General features: G+C 43.0%; 2 protein-coding genes across 2 annotated transcripts in view; both read left to right on the top strand.

The window, feature by feature from the left end:
• The first annotated feature begins 563 nt into the window (after positions 1–563).
• SDF4 (stromal cell derived factor 4) lies at positions 564–10,557 on the top strand. The gene is made up of 6 exons (XM_010136266.1): positions 564–871; positions 4,335–4,471; positions 4,907–5,020; positions 7,629–7,787; positions 8,896–9,071; positions 10,381–10,557. Exons 1-6 carry the CDS (start codon positions 564–566, stop codon positions 10,555–10,557), a joined length of 1,071 nt encoding a protein of 356 aa, XP_010134568.1.
• A 5,125-nt stretch (positions 10,558–15,682) lies between these two features.
• The window catches only part of TNFRSF4 (tumor necrosis factor receptor superfamily, member 4), a 3,044-nt gene continuing 461 nt past the window's right edge, over positions 15,683–18,265 (top strand). The window contains exons 1-5 of the mRNA XM_010136267.1: positions 15,683–15,797; positions 16,128–16,226; positions 16,647–16,713; positions 17,232–17,461; positions 17,759–17,884. Of these exons, the coding sequence (XP_010134569.1) occupies positions 15,683–15,797; positions 16,128–16,226; positions 16,647–16,713; positions 17,232–17,461; positions 17,759–17,884 (637 nt within the window). The remainder of the gene's footprint in view (positions 15,798–16,127; positions 16,227–16,646; positions 16,714–17,231; positions 17,462–17,758; positions 17,885–18,265) is intronic.

An 18,265-nucleotide genomic window follows, 5' to 3' on the forward strand; every position in this document is an offset into this window, starting at 1 on the left:
CTGCTCTTCCTGCCGGCTGTGTCCTGCGGGTTCCCAGCTCCGCTTTGTGTGGCGGCGTTTATAACCACTTTCCCCTCCGTCGTCTCCAGAGCTGGCGCGGTGAGGTCCCTGGCGAGCTCTGGTGCTGATTCTGCAGCTCGCTGGGAAGCGCAGTGCTGATGTTGGGGTCATCGCCACAGCTCAGCTTGCGCTGCACAGCCGGACAGCAAGCACTTGATACAGTGAATGCTTGGGTTTCACTGTCGGGTCAGCTCCTGGCATAACACCTGAAGGCAGCTTTCGCAGTAGAACTAGGCCATGGAAAGGACATTACCGTCCAGAGTCCTCTGGCAGAGGTTAAAAATGTGCAGACTGAAAACCCACACAGATTAATTTCTTGTCATATATTTGATATTTACACAGGCTTTTTTATTCTTTCACAGCAAGTAAAAATGTGCATGTAGATCTGTCTTTTAGGAGGCATTTTATTAGAAGTATAATGTTCTAGAGTTTAATTTACATGTGTTTTTTTTTCTTTTTAGATCATTTAAGCCAGTCACAGCAATTTACTCAACCAGAGCAAAATGATGTCCAGACAGGCCTTTCTCTGCAGTTTGGGATCTCTCTATTTGTCCCTTCTGTTTATATTTCTTCTAATGGACGTTTACGCAAGGCCTGCAAATAATTCAGCCCTCAAAGAAAAGCCAGCTGACAGTAAAGATGAGAATGAGATCTTGCCCCCAGACCACTTGAATGGGGTCAAAATGGAAATGGATGGACATCTCAACAAAGAATTTCATCAGGAAGTTTTTCTAGGAAAAGAGATGGAAGAGTTTGAGGAAGACTCAGAACCCAGGAAAAACAGGAAGAAGCTCATGGTCATCTTTTCAAAGTAAGTTCTGCCAAGAGCAGTGCAGAGAGTAAAATTTCACAGAGAAACAGTATGTTTTGACGTAAAAAACCCTACCTAGCCTCTTGCGGTGTGAAAATAAATATTCCTTTTTCCTGGCTCAGTGAATAATCAGTCTCACTCAGATCAGGGAGTGAGTAGGGACAGGCTTCCTCAGCGGTAGGGTGCCCGTGCGCTGCGCTGGGAGGGTGGGAGTTTGTTGGTGTTTTGTTGTAGCAGGGGGTCTGTGCTACGGCTTTGCTGTGAGTTTAGTTTCGATTGGCAGTCAAGTTTCTTATTTATTGTTTGGTCTTACATTCCATATGGATTTTGGTTTTGGTTCTGTTGTGGCTTCTGCAAGTCACTGCAGAGTAAAAACGTTGACAGACAGTAGCGGAGCCAGGAAGGAGGAAGAGGGACAGACAGACGATGGTGTAAGATTGTGGTAAACAAGCAGTTGCTTTCTGTTCATAAAACCTGGTAGATGCTAAGAGTCTGAAATCGGAGTGTTTCAAAGGAAATCTGATCGTTCCGTTAGACACTAGGTGGCAGAATTTGCTTTATTTGCTTTTCTGCAAGAGGATTAATTTTATTAGAACAGGTTAAATTACATCGGTGCTCTTAATGCTGCTGACGGTGTGGGAATGTGCGTATCCTTGAGATAAAATGAGAAAGCTTGATAAAGCTGCTTTTCTGCAAACTTTTCATTAGGGGAAAAAAAATCAGTAATAATATTGGATTATTTTTTTTTTCCTGGTGCTCTCCTGAGTAAAGGCAGCTACAGCAGACAGGCAAACCAGAGTGCCTCTTTCCTTTGGAGTAGAACCCTTAATTACTCTGTCTGATGTTCAGAGCACTCGCTTCTTGGTAGGATGTTTGCAAATATTAAGATTGTGCTTAGAAGCTTTAATTTTCTTTATTGCTATTCGTTTATTAGAAATGAATTCAGCTGGTGGTTAGTATATTGTCATCCATGAATTGCCAAATCCATTCATTTCTGCCCATTTCTTAGGAAAAAGAGATTGTCATAGGAAGCTTAAAGCAATTGGATTCAAGATCATCTTCACTCTGATACTTAAAATTACATTTGGGCAGGTGAACAGATTAGAAATTTTGAGGAATTTGGTTGCTTTCTGGACATACTTGTGGTGAAAATAGAAATACTATGAATGCCAGTGCGAAGCTGTGAAGTCACAGGCTTCCAGATGCTTTGGGAATATTTTCGTTGAAGGCATAAAGAACACGCAGTATGTTTTCTGTTAATGGTGGCCAGGATTCTCTGTTGTGCCAGTGTGATGCAGCCAGTTCAAAGCATGCAGTGCTGTCTTGTGCGGCACTGAAAGTTGCAGCATGGATGAAGAGCCCCCTAGACCGTGTTTTTCTAGGCTGTATGTGACGTAGAGAACAAGGGGTGTTCCACAGCTCATTCCTGAAGTCACTCCTCACTGGGATGTTTGTAAGGAGCGCATTAGGAGGTGCCGGTCTTTACTAACATCTTCGCCGTGTTCAGCCCTGTCTGCCTCAGAAAGCTGAGTGCCCATCGCTGTTACAAAATCAGTTTTCCATGACTTACCAGTATTGAGCTGTAACTATCTAAGCTTGTTGTTAGCACTGAAAATATTTCCAGCGGCCCATTCTGAGTGTGGTGGTTGCCTGAGAAGCCATGGGCAGGCTTTTGTTCTGATCGCCTTAGAGGGTAACCGGGCAGCAGGACCACATCTCCTGTTTTAAGCCACTGTAAATATTTATCTCGAAAGCAGAAGTGCTGTTTGTAGACACTGAAGGATTTCAGCTCCCCTTGTAAGGTGAATGCCAGTTAGTTCTTGAAAGTCTGAGTCACTGGAGGCTTCTCGTGAGCTGTGGTGGCAGACAGGGGTGCTTTCATCAGCACAAAGAGCAGAAAATGGGATGTTTGTGACCTTTCTCCCTAGTTACAGTGTGATTTAGATGGAAAGTACAGCTTGGAAGTGTAAGTCTAACAGCTTTGAGCTAAGGAAATTAGAATGATCGATGTTGAGGTGATAATGTTGAATGTTAAATGTTCCTGTCTGGTTTTTAATGGCACCTATTTCATATCGAGGCCCACATTAGTTCACCTGGTAACCAGCTACCAGTGCTGGTAAGTGCAAGGTGGCACAACTAGAACGTGACTGCTTCACTGGTCCTGCCATTGATAGTGAAAAGTTGCTGATACTGAACCTGCACATATGTATGTGGAAAGACGTGATGCCGTATTTTAAACCACTGCTGCTGTGTTCGTTAATGCAGCTAAGAGTGGCAGAAGATTAGTGCCAGGCTGTTACTGGGCTTAAGCTTTTAACATTTACTTGACATTTAAAGGTAAATGACATATTTAATGACACTAGTTTCAATTATAACACTTCAGTACTGTTAAGAGAGTGATAAAAACAGATAAAAAAACAGAATCAAGCTGGGGCTTTTTCTTGTGTTTTTCTTTGGTTTTTTGTTTGCATTGAACAAGGGTGGTTTTGGTGTGCTTTAAATAGAATCCCTCCTCCTAAATGTTAGTGATGTCTTTTCAGTATTAAATATTGTTTTATCTTTTTTGAAGCAATGGTATGCTCAAAACCCCCTTAAAGTGGCATGTTACTGGTTTTGTATTTTTTCTTCAACTGTAATGTTTATATTACCTTCTGTTTAATGAATATCGTTGTCAAAACCAAGCGAACCTTATGACTCGGAAGCCAAATGGAGAATAAATGTATGAGCAGAACTTTTTAAAGAGTGTTCAGAATTAAAAGCTATCAGCTGTAATGTGTCACCAGAGATTGAGGTATAATACAGGAACCTTGGTTTGTTGTTTTTCCACTTATAAGTACTACAGGCGAAGTATTCAGTAGGTAGAAAGTCCTTGCACCAGCATTACTCACATTATATTTTCATTGTTTTTGGTGGGCACGGCAGTTGTGAAGTGATCTAGGCAAATACAGGGAGGCAGCTCATCGGTGAACTTCAGAGATCTTGGAAGACTGAGGTAAAAAGGTCTTGGAAAGATAAATGTACAGTGAGGTAATAGCTTGGAAGAAGAAATTTTTCCAAAGAGTGAAAGTCTGCACCAGCTGGCAGCTGACAAATTGGAGCCAGGAGGAAATGAGCTAATATGCCATGAGCAATCTATTTGTGGTTTCCTCTGCTTAAAGAATTTACTCAAAACCATAGTATTGAAATGAGGTGAATTGCAGCAAAGTGTGGCTGAATGTTTTTCACTGAGTAGTAACCTCGATGTTGTAGTTACTTACATTTATTTATGGAATAAATGGCTGACTTGTTTACTCTGTAGTTCAAAGAATTTACAGCTTTTCAGAGAGGGACATAAAACTGCTCTTTCCATAGCAGCCTGTGTTTGTTGTTGCTGAGTAAAGTAATTAATTCAGAATCTGAAAATATACTACACATCCCACTTCAGAATCCCCAAATCTAAATCTGGTTTGCTCTTCATCCACAGGGTGGATATAAATGATGATAAAAAGATAAGTGCGAAAGAGATGCAGCGCTGGATCATGGAAAAGACAGATGAACATTTCCAGGAAGCTGTGGAAGAGAATAAAATGCACTTCCGAGCGGTGGACCCTGATGGTGATGGTAAGATGAATGGTGACATCCGGAGTCTGTTGCTGGTAGCCCAGCCTACTGACTGTGCTTCAGATGAGCTGTGATAAAATCCAGGGTCCTTTGGACTGTGTAATCGCAGAGTTTTGATGCACAGAGAAGCCAACAGAGCAGTGACGTAGCATGCTCCAGTCAGCAGGGTGGTGGTGTGGTCACTGTGGTCATAGGAAATTGTAACAGGTGGCTCTGGCAGGGGTGGGGTGACATAAATAGGCTGATTTGACAAGGACTGTCTGGTTTAAAAAAATATGAAAATGAATTAGGTGGTAGTTTTCATATTGCCATTCATAAAGCTGAGTTTTATTGCTGAGCTAAAACATTTTAGCACGTGGTGTTCTAAGCAAGGAGACCAAAAGTTTGTCCTTAAAGTGTACTGTGTCATGTCTGAGGTACGGCTCTTTCTTACAGGCCATGTGTCCTGGGATGAATATAAAATTAAATTTTTGGCAAGTAAGGGCTTTAATGAAAAAGAAATTGCGGAGAAGATCAAAAACAATGAAGAGCTGAAAATAGATGAAGAAAGTAAGTGCAGAGCGTTGTGTGTCATTTGTCTTTTACTTTCCTGAAACCTGAATGTCGTGTTCTTAATATAAGGTGGATGTTTTAGTTGCTCTTTTCTTTCTACCCAAATGTAGAATGTGTAAGTGATAAGACAGACAGACCAGATTTCAAACTCAAGTCTGCCTTCTCAACGCTCTTGATGTAAATACTTAGCACTGAAAAGTCTCGGTGGCTCATTTGTTCCTGCTGGTTGGAATGGTTTTCAGTTACTGCTGTTTAACAGCCTGCGTTGTCCGTGGACTGTGGAGGTGTTAATGTTAAAGCCCAGCTCCCCTGCGGCTCCACAGGAAAGGGAGCAGCTCTAGACGATTCCTCTTCTAAAACTGAGCAGGGTGTAAGTGCTACCAGAGTGCTGGGTTGCAGTTGGTACGTGCTTAGGCATAGCAAAGTGCCCTGGGAGGTAATAGCAGAAGGTGCCTTAATAACTGTTCCGTGTTTCATCGAAGTTTTCTGTAGAGAGGTTGATTCTTTAGGTTAGTGAGATTGAGTGTTTCTTCCTTATTGCTTTTGAAACTGTGGTTTATTGTGCTTCTGAATCTGGTTTAGCATAAATGTGGCAACTCTTACTAGAGTAATCTCCCTGCTCCCCCCCATCTCTTCCCCATCTAAGCATTTAAATTTACTGTTAAATAAGACACAAAGCCTTTGCCTTTCCTTGCAGGAGTTAGTCATTTAAAAGTAGGTTATGTTATATTTTCCATTTATCAAAAGGCAACTAAAATGCAAATGGGCCTTTGACTTTCAGGCAGGGAAAGCACCGGTGCAGCCAGCTCTCTGGCAGTGTGGTTAGCTGCAGTTTACAGGAATGCTCATCAGATAAGAGATTTGCTGAATAAGGGAAGCGGGTACATAATAATTTTTCTACCTAGGTAGCAAACCTTGTTTGGGAAAATCAAATCAGTGATCTACCGCTTCCTGAGGGGGATAGGCGAAACTTCTCGTACTCCAGTATGGGTACGAGACTCATTTGGGTCTGTATAATAAAAAATAACTGAGTGTGTGAATCTTGAGGCGTGTTCTGAGTCTTGTGCAGAAGGACTTTACAGTTTGGATGGCAGGCCAAAACCAGGGACACAATGGTATTTAACCTCCACAGGCAACGGCAGCGTCAGCTGCTGACTGACAGCCGAGCTGCGTTTGAGACCGAGTAAGAAAAGTTGGCAAACGGAGATTGACTTGTGCCTCCAAACATTTGGGGCTGGTTACACTGGAAAACCACGAGCCAAGTGATTTGAGTATTCCGTGTTTACTTTTGTCCTTGGTGTAAATAAAACTTGCCATGTACAAATTTGCTCTGAGAATCATGTTAAGACTCTGAAGGATTTCTTTGCTTTTCACAGAAAAACATTCCAACGGTTCAAAAATGTAGATACGGCTGTTGGGTTGTTTTTTCCTCTTGTAACTCAACAACCGAAAGCATGCAGGGGCTGTTTAAGACAGTCCATTAAATAAAAAAATAATTATCTAAAGGCTGTAATCTTTCAGAGTGTTTGTAAAACTTGTGAAAAGCAAATGCTCCACATTGTGTTAGTGTATTTTGCAGGTAGCAGGGTGTGCTACACACAGTATTTTTTCCAGTGTGTCATTTAGAAAATGCCTAGACCAGAAAAAATACTCTCTACAGGTATTTTTTTCCTGTTTGGTTCGGTTCAGGACCGCTAGGTGCGTGTAAGATTCACATTATCTGTTGCAGGGTGGTTTTTCTTCAAATCAGATTCATAGTTTTAGCGGAAACTCATGCAGAAATTACTGTTCTCAGTCGACTTCAGGAAAAACTAACTTTAAAAATGCTTGTCTGCATGGTGTAAGATGAAAGAAGTGGAAACGTGAAGTGATCTTGGTGCTGTTGTATCTGACATACGTGTGCAGCAAATGTGTTTCTCCTCATTAAATTACAGTGGTAACTAAAACATATGGAGGGTTTAGTCTGAAGACAGAATCTTTCTGATGTAGTATAGACAAAGGGAGTGTGAGGTACTTGTATCCTGAAGTAACTGAAAGTGAAATGCATCTCTTGGCGCTTAGCTTAGCATCTGGTCTTGGTGTTTCCAAACTTGCTTGAATCTTTTAGTTCCAATAAATTGTGTTTTTAGGCTGAAGTACTGAGTGATGTATCTGAGTCTGATGATGAAAGAAAATAAAAATGATTAATTCAGAAGGGAGATACTCCTGTGATTCTGTTGGTAGTGGGCTTAAAAATACGAAATAAGGAAGGAGAACAAGTCTGAATAAGGTTGGATTATTCACCCCTCCTACCAGAACCAGATAATACTGGTAGGTCAGTACTTGCCACTTGATATGTTGAAGTTTTGGTACAGGTGTAGCTGAACTTTTATTTTCAGCTCAGTTCTTTGGTTAAAGGATCTTTCCTAGCGTGTCCACACAAACTATGTGAAACTAATTGCGCTTCTTTTCCCGTCAGCACCTGCTTTCGCCGGCAGTTGAACTGTAAACTAACTGGTTCATGGGTCATCCGTGTTTTAAACAGCTGAGAAACAGGGGAAGGTATATTTTGAGAACTTCAGATAGGTTCAAAACGGTAGCTTAAATCTGTTTCTTACATTTCTAGCACAGGAAGTTTTAGATAACCTGAAGGATCGGTGGTACCAAGCTGACAACCCACCTCCTGATCTGTTGCTGAATGAAGAAGAATTTTTATCCTTTCTCCATCCAGAGCATAGTAGGGGGATGCTGAAGTTCATGGTGAAGGAAATCATCCGGGATTTAGGTATGTTATTTTAACACATGTCTCTTGGGAGTGGTTTATTTGCAAACCATTTTGCTGAGCAGATGTCGCTAGGTCATTGCACAGTCATGGGTCAGTCTGAGATTCTGGCACATCTTGTTTGGTCTGTTCTACACATCCAGTGTCAGGAGTAAGAAAAGTGAACTGTTAGCACAAACGCTGGCATCTCTGTGGAGTTGTCTGTGCATCTCAGGGCTGAATTTAGTCTCTGGTTGTTAAAGAACAGCACAACATTCTGTGTCAGAAAGACACTCTGAGCACTTCGTACAGAGATGAGGTGACACTACTTCATGCTGAGGTGCTGCTGCATGGTAGGGTCACTCTAGCAATCGTAGAAAAGGTTTGATGAAGAGTAAAATGGTTTAAAATATATTGATGTGAATGTGCCGTGAGAAGGGTGTTAGTTGCTTCGCGCTTTCCCGGTACAGCAGCCAGATAAGAATCATGACGTACAGCCATGACCATGGAAATAAATGGCTGAGGTTTCACAGAAAACGGTATTTTTAAAAAATACGTAAGTGTTGGCACACATAGGTGTTTTTTCTGTTGGGTCGATGGTGATGCGTATTAAACTGCCAGAACACCTGGATTAAAAAAAAAAGAGCGAGAACTATGACTTTGCTGGATTTTAGCTTAAAAACGTGAAGTTTCCAGTGACACTTGATTGTGTGACATGCACAGACAGAACAACTCCAGTTCGCAGTCCTTTGTGAGGGTTAATTTACCTGAATGCTAATACAAGGGGGAACTGGATACAGCTGTAAGAAAACTTCTGTGGCAGTAGATTGTTGAAAAAATAAACAAGAATTTAAAAAACCAGCCCAGCTTGCCACCTAGTGTGTCCTTCAGGTCCAGTAAAGTTTTTGATTAGTATATCGATGATTGTGTGTTTTTCAGCCTTCTAAAACTTTGTGTGTGTACCATAATGCAGAGAATTTTCAGCTAATCAAGGATAAAAATGGCAACTGTTCTGTACTAGGGTTGGAATTGTGGGCTGAAACAGGCAGTGACATCTGTGACATGAAAGGATTTCTCAGTTTTAGTGGGCATCAAGCAACTACTCTTCAGTTGTTCTGTACTTTTGTTGTAGATCAAGATGGAGATAAGAAACTCACCCTTTCTGAGTTCATCTCGTTACCTGTGGGCACTGTAGAGAACCAGCAAGCTCAAGATATTGATGATGACTGGGTAAAAGACAGGAGGAAGGAGTTTGAGGGCGTCATTGATGCTAACCATGATGGTATTGTCACAATGGAGGAGCTGGAGGTAAGTCTTCCTCAGCTAGTTAGTTCCAGTGTTTTTAAAACCAATAGCTGTTTTTTAAATACAGGATTGAAACTGCTTTAGAGAAATGAAATCCAAAAATATTTGAATTATCAGTATGGGGAGTGTGTCTGCTTTCTAAAACCTTGGATTGTGGTGTTGATCCCCAGTGCCTGCAGATAGCGGGGTTAAGCTTTTTGTCAGAGAGGAGGGTGAGTTTTCCTCCCATAACTGTTATTCACAGATGTACTTCTAGGGGTTTGTGGCACTGGTGTGGCGGTGGAATGCGAGAAAGCAAGGCGCAGACTTCATCAGGTGCACTGCTTCGTGGGCCCGTGAGTCATACTTTCAGTTACAAAAGGTGGAACTGGCAACCTACATATTCATTCAAAAATAAAACAAACCCGAAAACTCTGGACCAGCAGACCCTGAGGCCCCAGTAGGCTAGAAAACAGCAGAGATCTCTGGTCTTTCAGAGTGTTTTTCTTTTGAAAAAACACCCACAATTATTATTTTGAAGTGGGGATTCTAGTTTGTGGCCTTTTTGTGCTTTGGTTTGAGAAGTGAGGCTTTCTTCTAGTAATTCTGGCTGCAGAGGAGTCTTCTGATCAACGTGAAATATGTTGCACCCTGTAATTGTGGCAGTTTTGTGGCCAGTGGAAGAGGCTTGTGGCTCATTTCTGGTTTGTTTTTTTTTCCTGGATGTAAGCAGTTTTATCTGTGAACTCTGTATATGTATACAGACACATGCACATGTGTCACATCTGGAAAGATAATTTTGACTCTTCTACATCGTGAACTTAAATTTTTAATCTCTTTCAAGTCAGGCAAAGGAGTAAAACACTTTGTTTCTGAGACTTCTGACCTCTGTGAAGTCTGCCTGGTGGTTTGAAATGGAACGGGAAAGTTCTGAATTGAGCCTGTTCTGAACAGGTTATCTCCAGCAACAAGAAAATTCAGGTCATGCAGATAGAGAATGTGCCACTTTAATTCTGAATTGCTATTTCTTCACAAAACCCACCAGATCTGATAGTGAGTTTAGTTTGCAACCCAAATGTCAAAAAGATGGAGGAAGCTGAGGAAGTCTGGATTTCTGTGAAAACAGCTGAGGAAGCAGTGAATGGGAGGTGGCTGGGAGGCAGGTGTAAGCCTGTTGAAGATGTACTAACGCCCTTTTCCACGACTTGTGTTCACATCGGGATGGCTTATGTTGGTCTCAAATTGCTGAAGCTTACGTGGAGCTAAGGTTCGTAATTCTGATGCGTGCAAATCTGTGTTTAGTGATGGAAAATTATTTTCTTCCTTCTTTTAGGAATACATGGATCCCATGAATGAATACAACGCCCTAAATGAAGCGAAGCAGATGATAGCTGTAGCAGATGAAAATCAAAACCATCACTTAGAGCTGGAAGAGATCCTGAAATACAGTGAATACTTCACAGGCAGCAAGCTGATGGACTATGCACGTAACGTCCACGAGGAGTTCTGATCCTGCTCACTTTTCCGGAGCTCTGAAGCACTTTCTTGCTTTCAAGGAAAAAAGAAAAAAAATCTGACCCCCAAACAGACAGAAAGTTACTTTGCTGCTATCTGTGTTCTATGCCTACAGTGTGTTGTCCTAGACTTAAAAAACCTTCCGTCCATCTACAGCTCTCTTGCCTTTGATAAGAGGGGAGAAAAGGTCCCTGAATAATGGGGCATGTCCTGGACTACGTCATTTCACCCGGGTTTGTGCAGCTAATGCAGCTGAAGTTTCAGCTGCCTTTGGCTAATGATATTTGGGGGAGGCTGCTTAAATATTTAACTCTTCTTGTTGCCCCCGTAGCCACCAATCCGTGGAAATCACAAATAACACTGAAAGATGTTGGCTCTGGTAAAGGGGATTGTGGTTCAGATTTGCGCGTTCTGACCTCATGAGACTCTCCACACATGGACTGACGGGATCTTGCTGTGTTTTTCTCGATCCATCTCAACCTACTTATGTGTTGTTGAGAATTTAATACAAGTTCTCCCTCCCTTGCTGAGCTATCTTTAGGAGGTGTGGGGAAGAACTTACTTTAAATGTTATAGAGAAAGTCTTCTGCATCCAATTTTAAAGAGAAGAAAACTGGTTATAGTGTGACAGCTTTTGTGTTTGCAACTGCACTGGGAATGTGAAAGACTTGAGACTGCTTATGTCTTAAATCGTATTCTAAAATGAAATAGTGGAAGTTTCTGTGTGGACTTAATGACATTGGGCAGAGCAGTGAGATTCACCGAGGCGTATCCTTACTACTTAACTAAAATTTGTTGTTAAAATTAGTATAATGACTTGCCTCTGTGCAAATTAATGATGCTGATGAACTCCAGAATGGTGAAACTGGGGGAAATACAGGCTTTGCTTTTGATCTGCTTTTGCCAGAGCAATGTATGCTCAGTGCTTGGGAAGCCTTTTAATCAGTCTGGGCTTGGGTAATCCCTGAAAGCATCTTGCAACACAAGGGTCATATCCACTACTGTCTAAAACAGAAAATTGTCTTTTTACTCGGGTTCCATCTTTACTGTAAAAACCCCTCGTTCTGAAGGGTTGCCTGAAAATCCAAGTGAGATGTTATATTTGATTAAATTTATTCTCTTAATATAACGTAAATACAAGTTGCTGTCTGTTTCTCTTTCAATATTCTCTCTTTTTTTTTTGTTAAATAGCTTCTGTCAGAGTCTCTTTATATACAAAATTCCTTTTTCATTAAATATTTTTCTCCATGCTTTGGGAATGTTGCTGTTTTTAGATGTGTCAGTGAGTGGGGAAAAATTGAAGTTCTTCAGAGGACAGACAAATTAAAACACAGTTCTGAAAGAGCTGTAAGTGGGATAAATGCAGTTGGTAATCTCGTGTTAAAATGAGCTTAGAACGTCTGCCACCTTAATCAGCCCGCTCCCCCCCACCTCTCCACTGATGTACTTGATTGCTGGCAGGGCGGTGAGATTTTAACATGGCTGGAGGTGTTCCAGACAAAACCTGCGTCTGAAGATGTGGCGCTTGGCAGCAATCATAGGTCCGGCTGGGTTAGATCGATTGGCAAAAGGTCCAGGTTTTGGTTTGCTGTTGTTTTCACTCAGGCTTCATAAACAGGCAATGACCTGCACTTTCTCACTTTCTAATAGTGAGTCTGAAAGTTAAACCTGCTAATTCCTGGCGTGATCGCTTTTTTCTTGAGTTAGGTGAGGGCAGGACTGTAACGCCAGCGCGTTCCTCAGCCGCCTCCACTACTGGCTTGTGCAGCTGGATGGGGGAGCCTTCTGGGGGTTTGGGTTCCAGACCTAACATGCTTCTGTGTAACCCAATAGACATCAAAAGTAGCTGGTAGGTGCATCTTGCATCCTTTGCTTTGGCAGAGCACACCTCTGCTGGAAGCTGTGTGTCTGTGGCAGGGGGTAATGGCGAGTCTCTTCTGGAGTCGGGAGATTTTCTTCAGCAGCAGTGCAGGAGGCTGATGTTAAGAGTCGAAATGGAGATGGCAAACGCTCCTCACTTGAAGCTTTTACTAGCTCCTGAGGGCAGAATCAAGACGACTGCTGATTTGTGATTCCACACGCTCCCTGAGAAGAGAAGGGTATTAACAGCATTGGGCTTTTTTTATGCAGCAATAAAAGCCATGGGTCTATTGTTACCGTTAGACCAAGGGAAGAGAATCTGCCTCTGCTTTGCCTTTTAAGGAGCAAACTGATGTGAGTTATGTTTCATTTTACCTATGGCTCTCATCTGTAAAGGTTTTTAGGCGCTACCTCTGTATTGCTTTAATACTTTGCAACAACAAGGATCACTTCTAGTTCTCCTGGTGTTCAGCCCTGTGCTGTGCTTTGGTACTGGCAGAGGAACGTCCCTGGCTGGAGGCTCTGGTTCAGGGCTGTGGATAGAAATCAGTTCCTACCTCTGTTAGTAACTCTGGCTGTCTTTCTGTTACGAATATTTCAGTTGCGAACTGCAAAAAAAGCGGGTTTGTGGGTGCGGGAAAAAGGATGGGGGCGTGGAGAACATGCTGGGAATTTCCCAGCAACCGACGAATTTATTCTGGTCACCAGCAGCTCAGAACTGCTTCCCCACGCATTTGCCGCTCTCAGGATTTTGCTGGGACAGCAGGGCTGCACTATGGTAGCTGTAGGTTTTTGCTCACATTTTTCTCCTGTTTTGTTCTTGCTGCTGACAGTCACTTTCAGCTGTTGCTTCGGATTGAGATGCAAAGAACGTGAATATGCTTTTGGTGCCAAATGCTGCAAGGACTGTGCCCCTGGTAAGTAATTTTCACTGGGTATTGGTTATACTTGCTCGATGTAGTAGTTACCAGTTAGCAACTGATAAATACCACCCGGGTCGTGGAAAACGGCTCGATGGAAATAGTCAAATGTAGGAAGCGTAATATGGAGAAAAAGCATTCGATGAGGAGACTTTCATATCAGTCTAGACTGACACCGGTTATTTCTGTAACATACTAAATTTTAGCTTTTTGAAACAGCTGCATGTTCTTCAACTTTCGTGTGACTCAGCTGCCTTAATGTGTCGGTCGGGTGCATTTTCACTGTGGGAGTATTAGCTGAGAAATCTGGTAGTATTTATGTTCCCGTCCTTTACCTGTAATCACCTGGAGAAGCTCAGAAGTCTTGCATAGTTACAGAGAAGTCTAGGTAGTTAACTCTAATGCTGAAGTTTTCTTTTATAGCAAGGTTTATACCACTTGAGATGGTGTTTTTTGATTCATAGACAGATCAGCAAAGTGTAACTTAATAGGAAATGTATTTGTTTCCTCCTTTCTTACTGTAGGAAGTGAATGAGACTGAATTCTGGGGTTTGCTTACATAGGTGTGGTTTTTTCCTCGGTCTGAGTATCTCTGAACGCAATGCAGTGTTGAGAAGCAAATGCAAAATAACCCTGAGCTAATTTAATAGTTGGGCTTTCATTGTAGAAATGACTTAGCAGTGAAGGGTAACACCAATTAACAGGAAATATTGATGTTCGAGGGACAATCCCCTTAACAGGAGGGGTTATTTTTAGTACAGTCGATACTGATGGTACTAAAAGGGTGGCACCTAGAGGGAGCACAGATCACGTCTGGAAATTGTCACAGCTCAAAATCTTGCATTTGGGTTTATGTGTCTCTTTGAGAACGGTTCCTTTCTCTTCTCATGATGGAGTCTACCACACAAAACGGATACGGTGTGAACTGATACAGTAGGAGCATCTTCAAAGAAGCTAACTGGAATAAATTCAACCTTTGATCTAAGTTAAATCTAATAAACCAAGGCAGTTTATTGCATTATTCTCTAAACTTTAAATATGGATGTTCCTGAACTCAGTTTGAATGCAGTTTAAACTCAGTTTAAGATGCATGCAGATACAGATAATCCTTTATCTCTCAAGTTTTTTTTGTTCCTCCATACACTGAAAGAACTTTTACCATGTTTTTTGCACTGTTAGCAGCTCTGCTGCTGTTGGGGCAACACTTCTTGGTAGTCTCTTCCTGATTAGATAGTCAAAATGTAGAAGTGTTTTGCACATATTGTGGTCACTAAAAATCTCACTCAGTAAAATGCAGAGAAAATTAGAGCGAGCAAGAGACTTGGTGCTCATTCACCTGCAGAACGGGGAAAGGGAGAATGAGAGGGAAAGGAACGGTCTGTGAGAGTGAGAGTGTATTTAAGCTCAGCTTGAAAAACTCAGTCATTGAAGCTGTTTGTGGCTCCTCCAGCCTTTGCTGTGTGGAGATCCCTTTCCCTGAATCCCCTGTTAACTGGCTGTTTGTTTGGGCAAGTGCTTCGCTCGCAGGCCGTGTCATCCCAGTGCATCAGCGTGGAGTTCTCTGGCAGTGCTACAGGTTGGCGCTTGGGGGTGCGGGTGCTCGGAGCTCGTTCTGCGTGTGATGTGTGGTACACCCACCCTGTCCAGAGCCGTAGCAACGGCCCGCCTTACGTCCCACGCTGTGTCTTGCTGCTCATGGAATGGAGATGGTAACACCTTCGATGTCCTTGGGTGCCAGCGCAGACGTGTGTCAAAGTACGACTGCGCTCTTTCACGCCTAACGGGCTGTCAGAATGCCAGCAGGAAGGAACCACTGACATTTATTCTTGACTGCTTCACTAGTGAATTTTCCGCAGATTGGACTGTCCCTTGCCGTCATTTGTACCTGTTGGGTACTTTGGGTTGAACAGCGTGATTTGTCTCATGAGGGAAGGCAGGATGTGTCCTGAAGCCATCGTATCACACCAGAGCTCGGACCCATTGCTGTGCTAAAAACCTGCTTTTTTCCCCTCGTTGACATTGGCTGCAAATGGTGATGTCGAAACCGCAGGAAAAGGTGGTCTGGAGAAGTGATGTTTGAAACCACTGGGAGAATCACTTGGCCATTGCTTCAGCTGTCAGCAGGTCATCAGGCCCCTGCTAGCCCCTTTTAGCTGCTTGATTTACAGTGGTGCTGTGGGGCCAGACTTAGAGGGAGGGTGGCGTGTCTAAATCTGCTGAATGGTTTCAGAGTTGTGAGTGGAACTGTCACTTTCTGGGCACTCTTTCGTTCTAATACATGAAAATGAACTGAGTTTCCTTCTGATAACAATCAGTTCCTCCTTTATTTTAGGTGAAAGAATGAAACACCGCTGCACTGCAACAACAGACACGGTCTGTGCTCCCTGTCAAGACGAGTACTTCAGTAGTGAGCACAACCACAAGTTCTGCAACAGTTGTACAGTCTGCAACACCAGTAAGACTTTTCTCGACATGAAGTTGGGAAGCAATCAGTCTTATCTTTGCACCTTCCTCAAAGGCTGGTGTCTCAAAGGCTGTCACTCGAGACAACCATGGGCAAAGACTGGGTGTCGTCTCCATAGCTGGTACCTCCTGGCGGGTACTGGTGATAGAGCCTTCAACGTGGCGCAGGCTTGGACTGCCTGAAGATCGGTGTCTTCTGAATTTTTAATCAATCTGTTCTCTGCAGTTGTTTCTATACACAACAGATAGGCACAGACTAATTAATTTTTTTTTTCATTCTCATTTCTTGTCTCTCACTTGCCCTGTATTCCGTTGTTGTTAGGGAGGGGGAGCGTGGAAGTGAAAAAGTGCGAGAAGACTTCTGACAGAATTTGCAGGTGTCGTGCGGGCTACATGCCAGTCGGATACCCGCTGGGAAGCGGTGAGTTGGTGATGAGTCGGGCTCCCCGGGCTCTTGCCTCCACTTCAGACGAGATGGTTGTTATTTCTAGTGTAAAAGCTGTTGTCATTTGTCTCATCGGTACCTCCCCCATGTGCTACAGCAGGGTAGTTGTGCAAACTGCTGCTCTGTGATTCCTGAGCTGTCAGAAATCTTAACGCTCTCCTTGTAAATATCCATAATTAGCCAGTAAACAGGAAACCTTGCCAGCTGCAGGCTAAAATGCTCCGCTGAGCATGTTGTGTTCCTTCTGACACAGTGACTGGTTTTTAGAGGTTGGGCGGGGTTCTTGGGTCTGCTCTATGTGCTAGACTATGAGTATCAGCTCTTAGTGTCATTACTGTGTGTCAGACAGTTATGTTGCTGACTGAGCTTGAGTTCTGCCTCTCTCTCTATTTCCAGTGTGCTCACCATGCCCTGAAGGGTCTTACTCCACAGGGGGAAATGAGAACTGCCGGCCTTGGACCAAGTACGTATCGCTGATCCAAACGTGTTCACAGTGACATTTTGCCTGTATTTCTGTAGCAGGAGATGCCCAAGTCGTGGTGTGTGGAGTAGGTGCAAGGAAACCATGTTCCTGATGACTCTCAGGAGCCTCGAGCAGTCTGTGTGCTGATGTGAAGCATCTGTCCTCCTTCTGCCCCTGCTTGCTTCATCTGTGGCAACACCAGTATTCTCAGCCTGGTTTTTAAACATCTGGATGTTTTGTTTCTGTAGCAAAAGGTTCCCTTGCCCAGTGCAGCTGTGCTTCGTGGCTGTTAGATGCAGAGATGAGAAGAAAAGCAGAATGTCAGGTATTTTCCAGGAATAACTTCGATGAGCTCAGTCGTTCTTCAGATATCCGTAGAATATAGGAAAGGTGAAGCCTGAGTTTGTATTGATATGACAAGGATTGTAATGTTCACTCTCTTGTTTCCTGGAGATCACTTGTAAAGTCATTACTGCAACTGATTGAAAAAACTACACCAATTTGTTTTACGTCTCTAGTTGCAGCAGTCTTGGAAAAACTACTCTTCAACCAGGGACAAAAACAGGTGATGCTGTTTGCAGCAACCACGTCACACAGCCAGCAACCCCCCAGAGTGTGACACCAGCTTTGAATCTTTCCACCGCTGACCCCAGGAATAAGACGTCAACTGCAGCGGTCTCACCGTCCACACCCAGTGTGATTCCTTTCTGCCCAGACACGAACAGCAGCCCCACGGAGACTAACTGGGGTAAGCAGAGGGAATGACTAAGTCTAGTCTCTCTACTGGAGCTGATCAAGAGTTTTCACCTGACTCTGAATCGGAAATGAAATCACACTCTTTCTCAGAAGCCACATCGGTATTTTACAAAGTCTCTTCAGTGGGATGCTCACGGGATTCCAGATCTCTTGCTGGTCTGCTTGGCAGCTGGGGCCTTTATGCTTTGTAGTTTCAGGATACTTCAGGAGTTCTAGTTTACTTCTTTTGAAACTGGAAAGCTAGAACCATGAATCTTTATTTTAGTGTATTCTTCTCTTTTTCTTCCAGGGCCTTTATCACTTATCCTTATTTGTCTGATACTGCTCATGGTGAGTGGAATGTCCATCCTCCTGTTGATTATCCAAGCAGCCAAAAAAGATGCCAAGGGGTGGCCTTGTAGAAACAACCATCAGGGTGAGTTTCTTTTTATGAGGAATAACGTATAGGAAAGAGAATAATCAGGGCTCCCAGTCTGAGCTATGATAATTGTTTCAATCACCATGAAGTCTGCCTAGCGAAGTAGCACAGCGTCACCTGCAGTTCGTACCAGCGGTTGATCCTCTGTGTAATCCTGATGCACCGGAGGTCACAGCGTCTTGGGTTTTCATTCTGATAGCGCACATACTCCCCCTGCTTGTTGCCATGCAGAAGGACTCTCTCTCTGATTTTAAATCCTGCTAACTGTTCCCCCGCTTAGTCCCTGCAAAAATCATGTAATGATGATGCACAGGGAATTCTATTCAGTACAGAGAGGATCCAGAGTGAACAGTCTTTTAAAGAGCACACTGAGAACTT

Source organism: Buceros rhinoceros, unplaced genomic scaffold (assembly GCF_000710305.1).
Source record: "Buceros rhinoceros silvestris isolate BGI_N320 unplaced genomic scaffold, ASM71030v1 scaffold4795, whole genome shotgun sequence".
NCBI lineage: Eukaryota > Metazoa > Chordata > Aves > Bucerotiformes > Bucerotidae > Buceros > Buceros rhinoceros.

Excerpts from the sequence above, each read along its gene's own strand:
- SDF4 (XM_010136266.1), top strand. The coding sequence starts at position 564 with ATGATGTCCAGACAGGCCTTTCTCTGCAGTTTGGGATCTCTCTATTTG. Across the intron at positions 872-4,334 it reads CTCATGGTCATCTTTTCAAA|GGTGGATATAAATGATGATA; the intron begins GTAAGTTCTGCC and ends CTTCATCCACAG. Across the intron at positions 9,072-10,380 it reads TCACAATGGAGGAGCTGGAG|GAATACATGGATCCCATGAA; the intron begins GTAAGTCTTCCT and ends TCCTTCTTTTAG.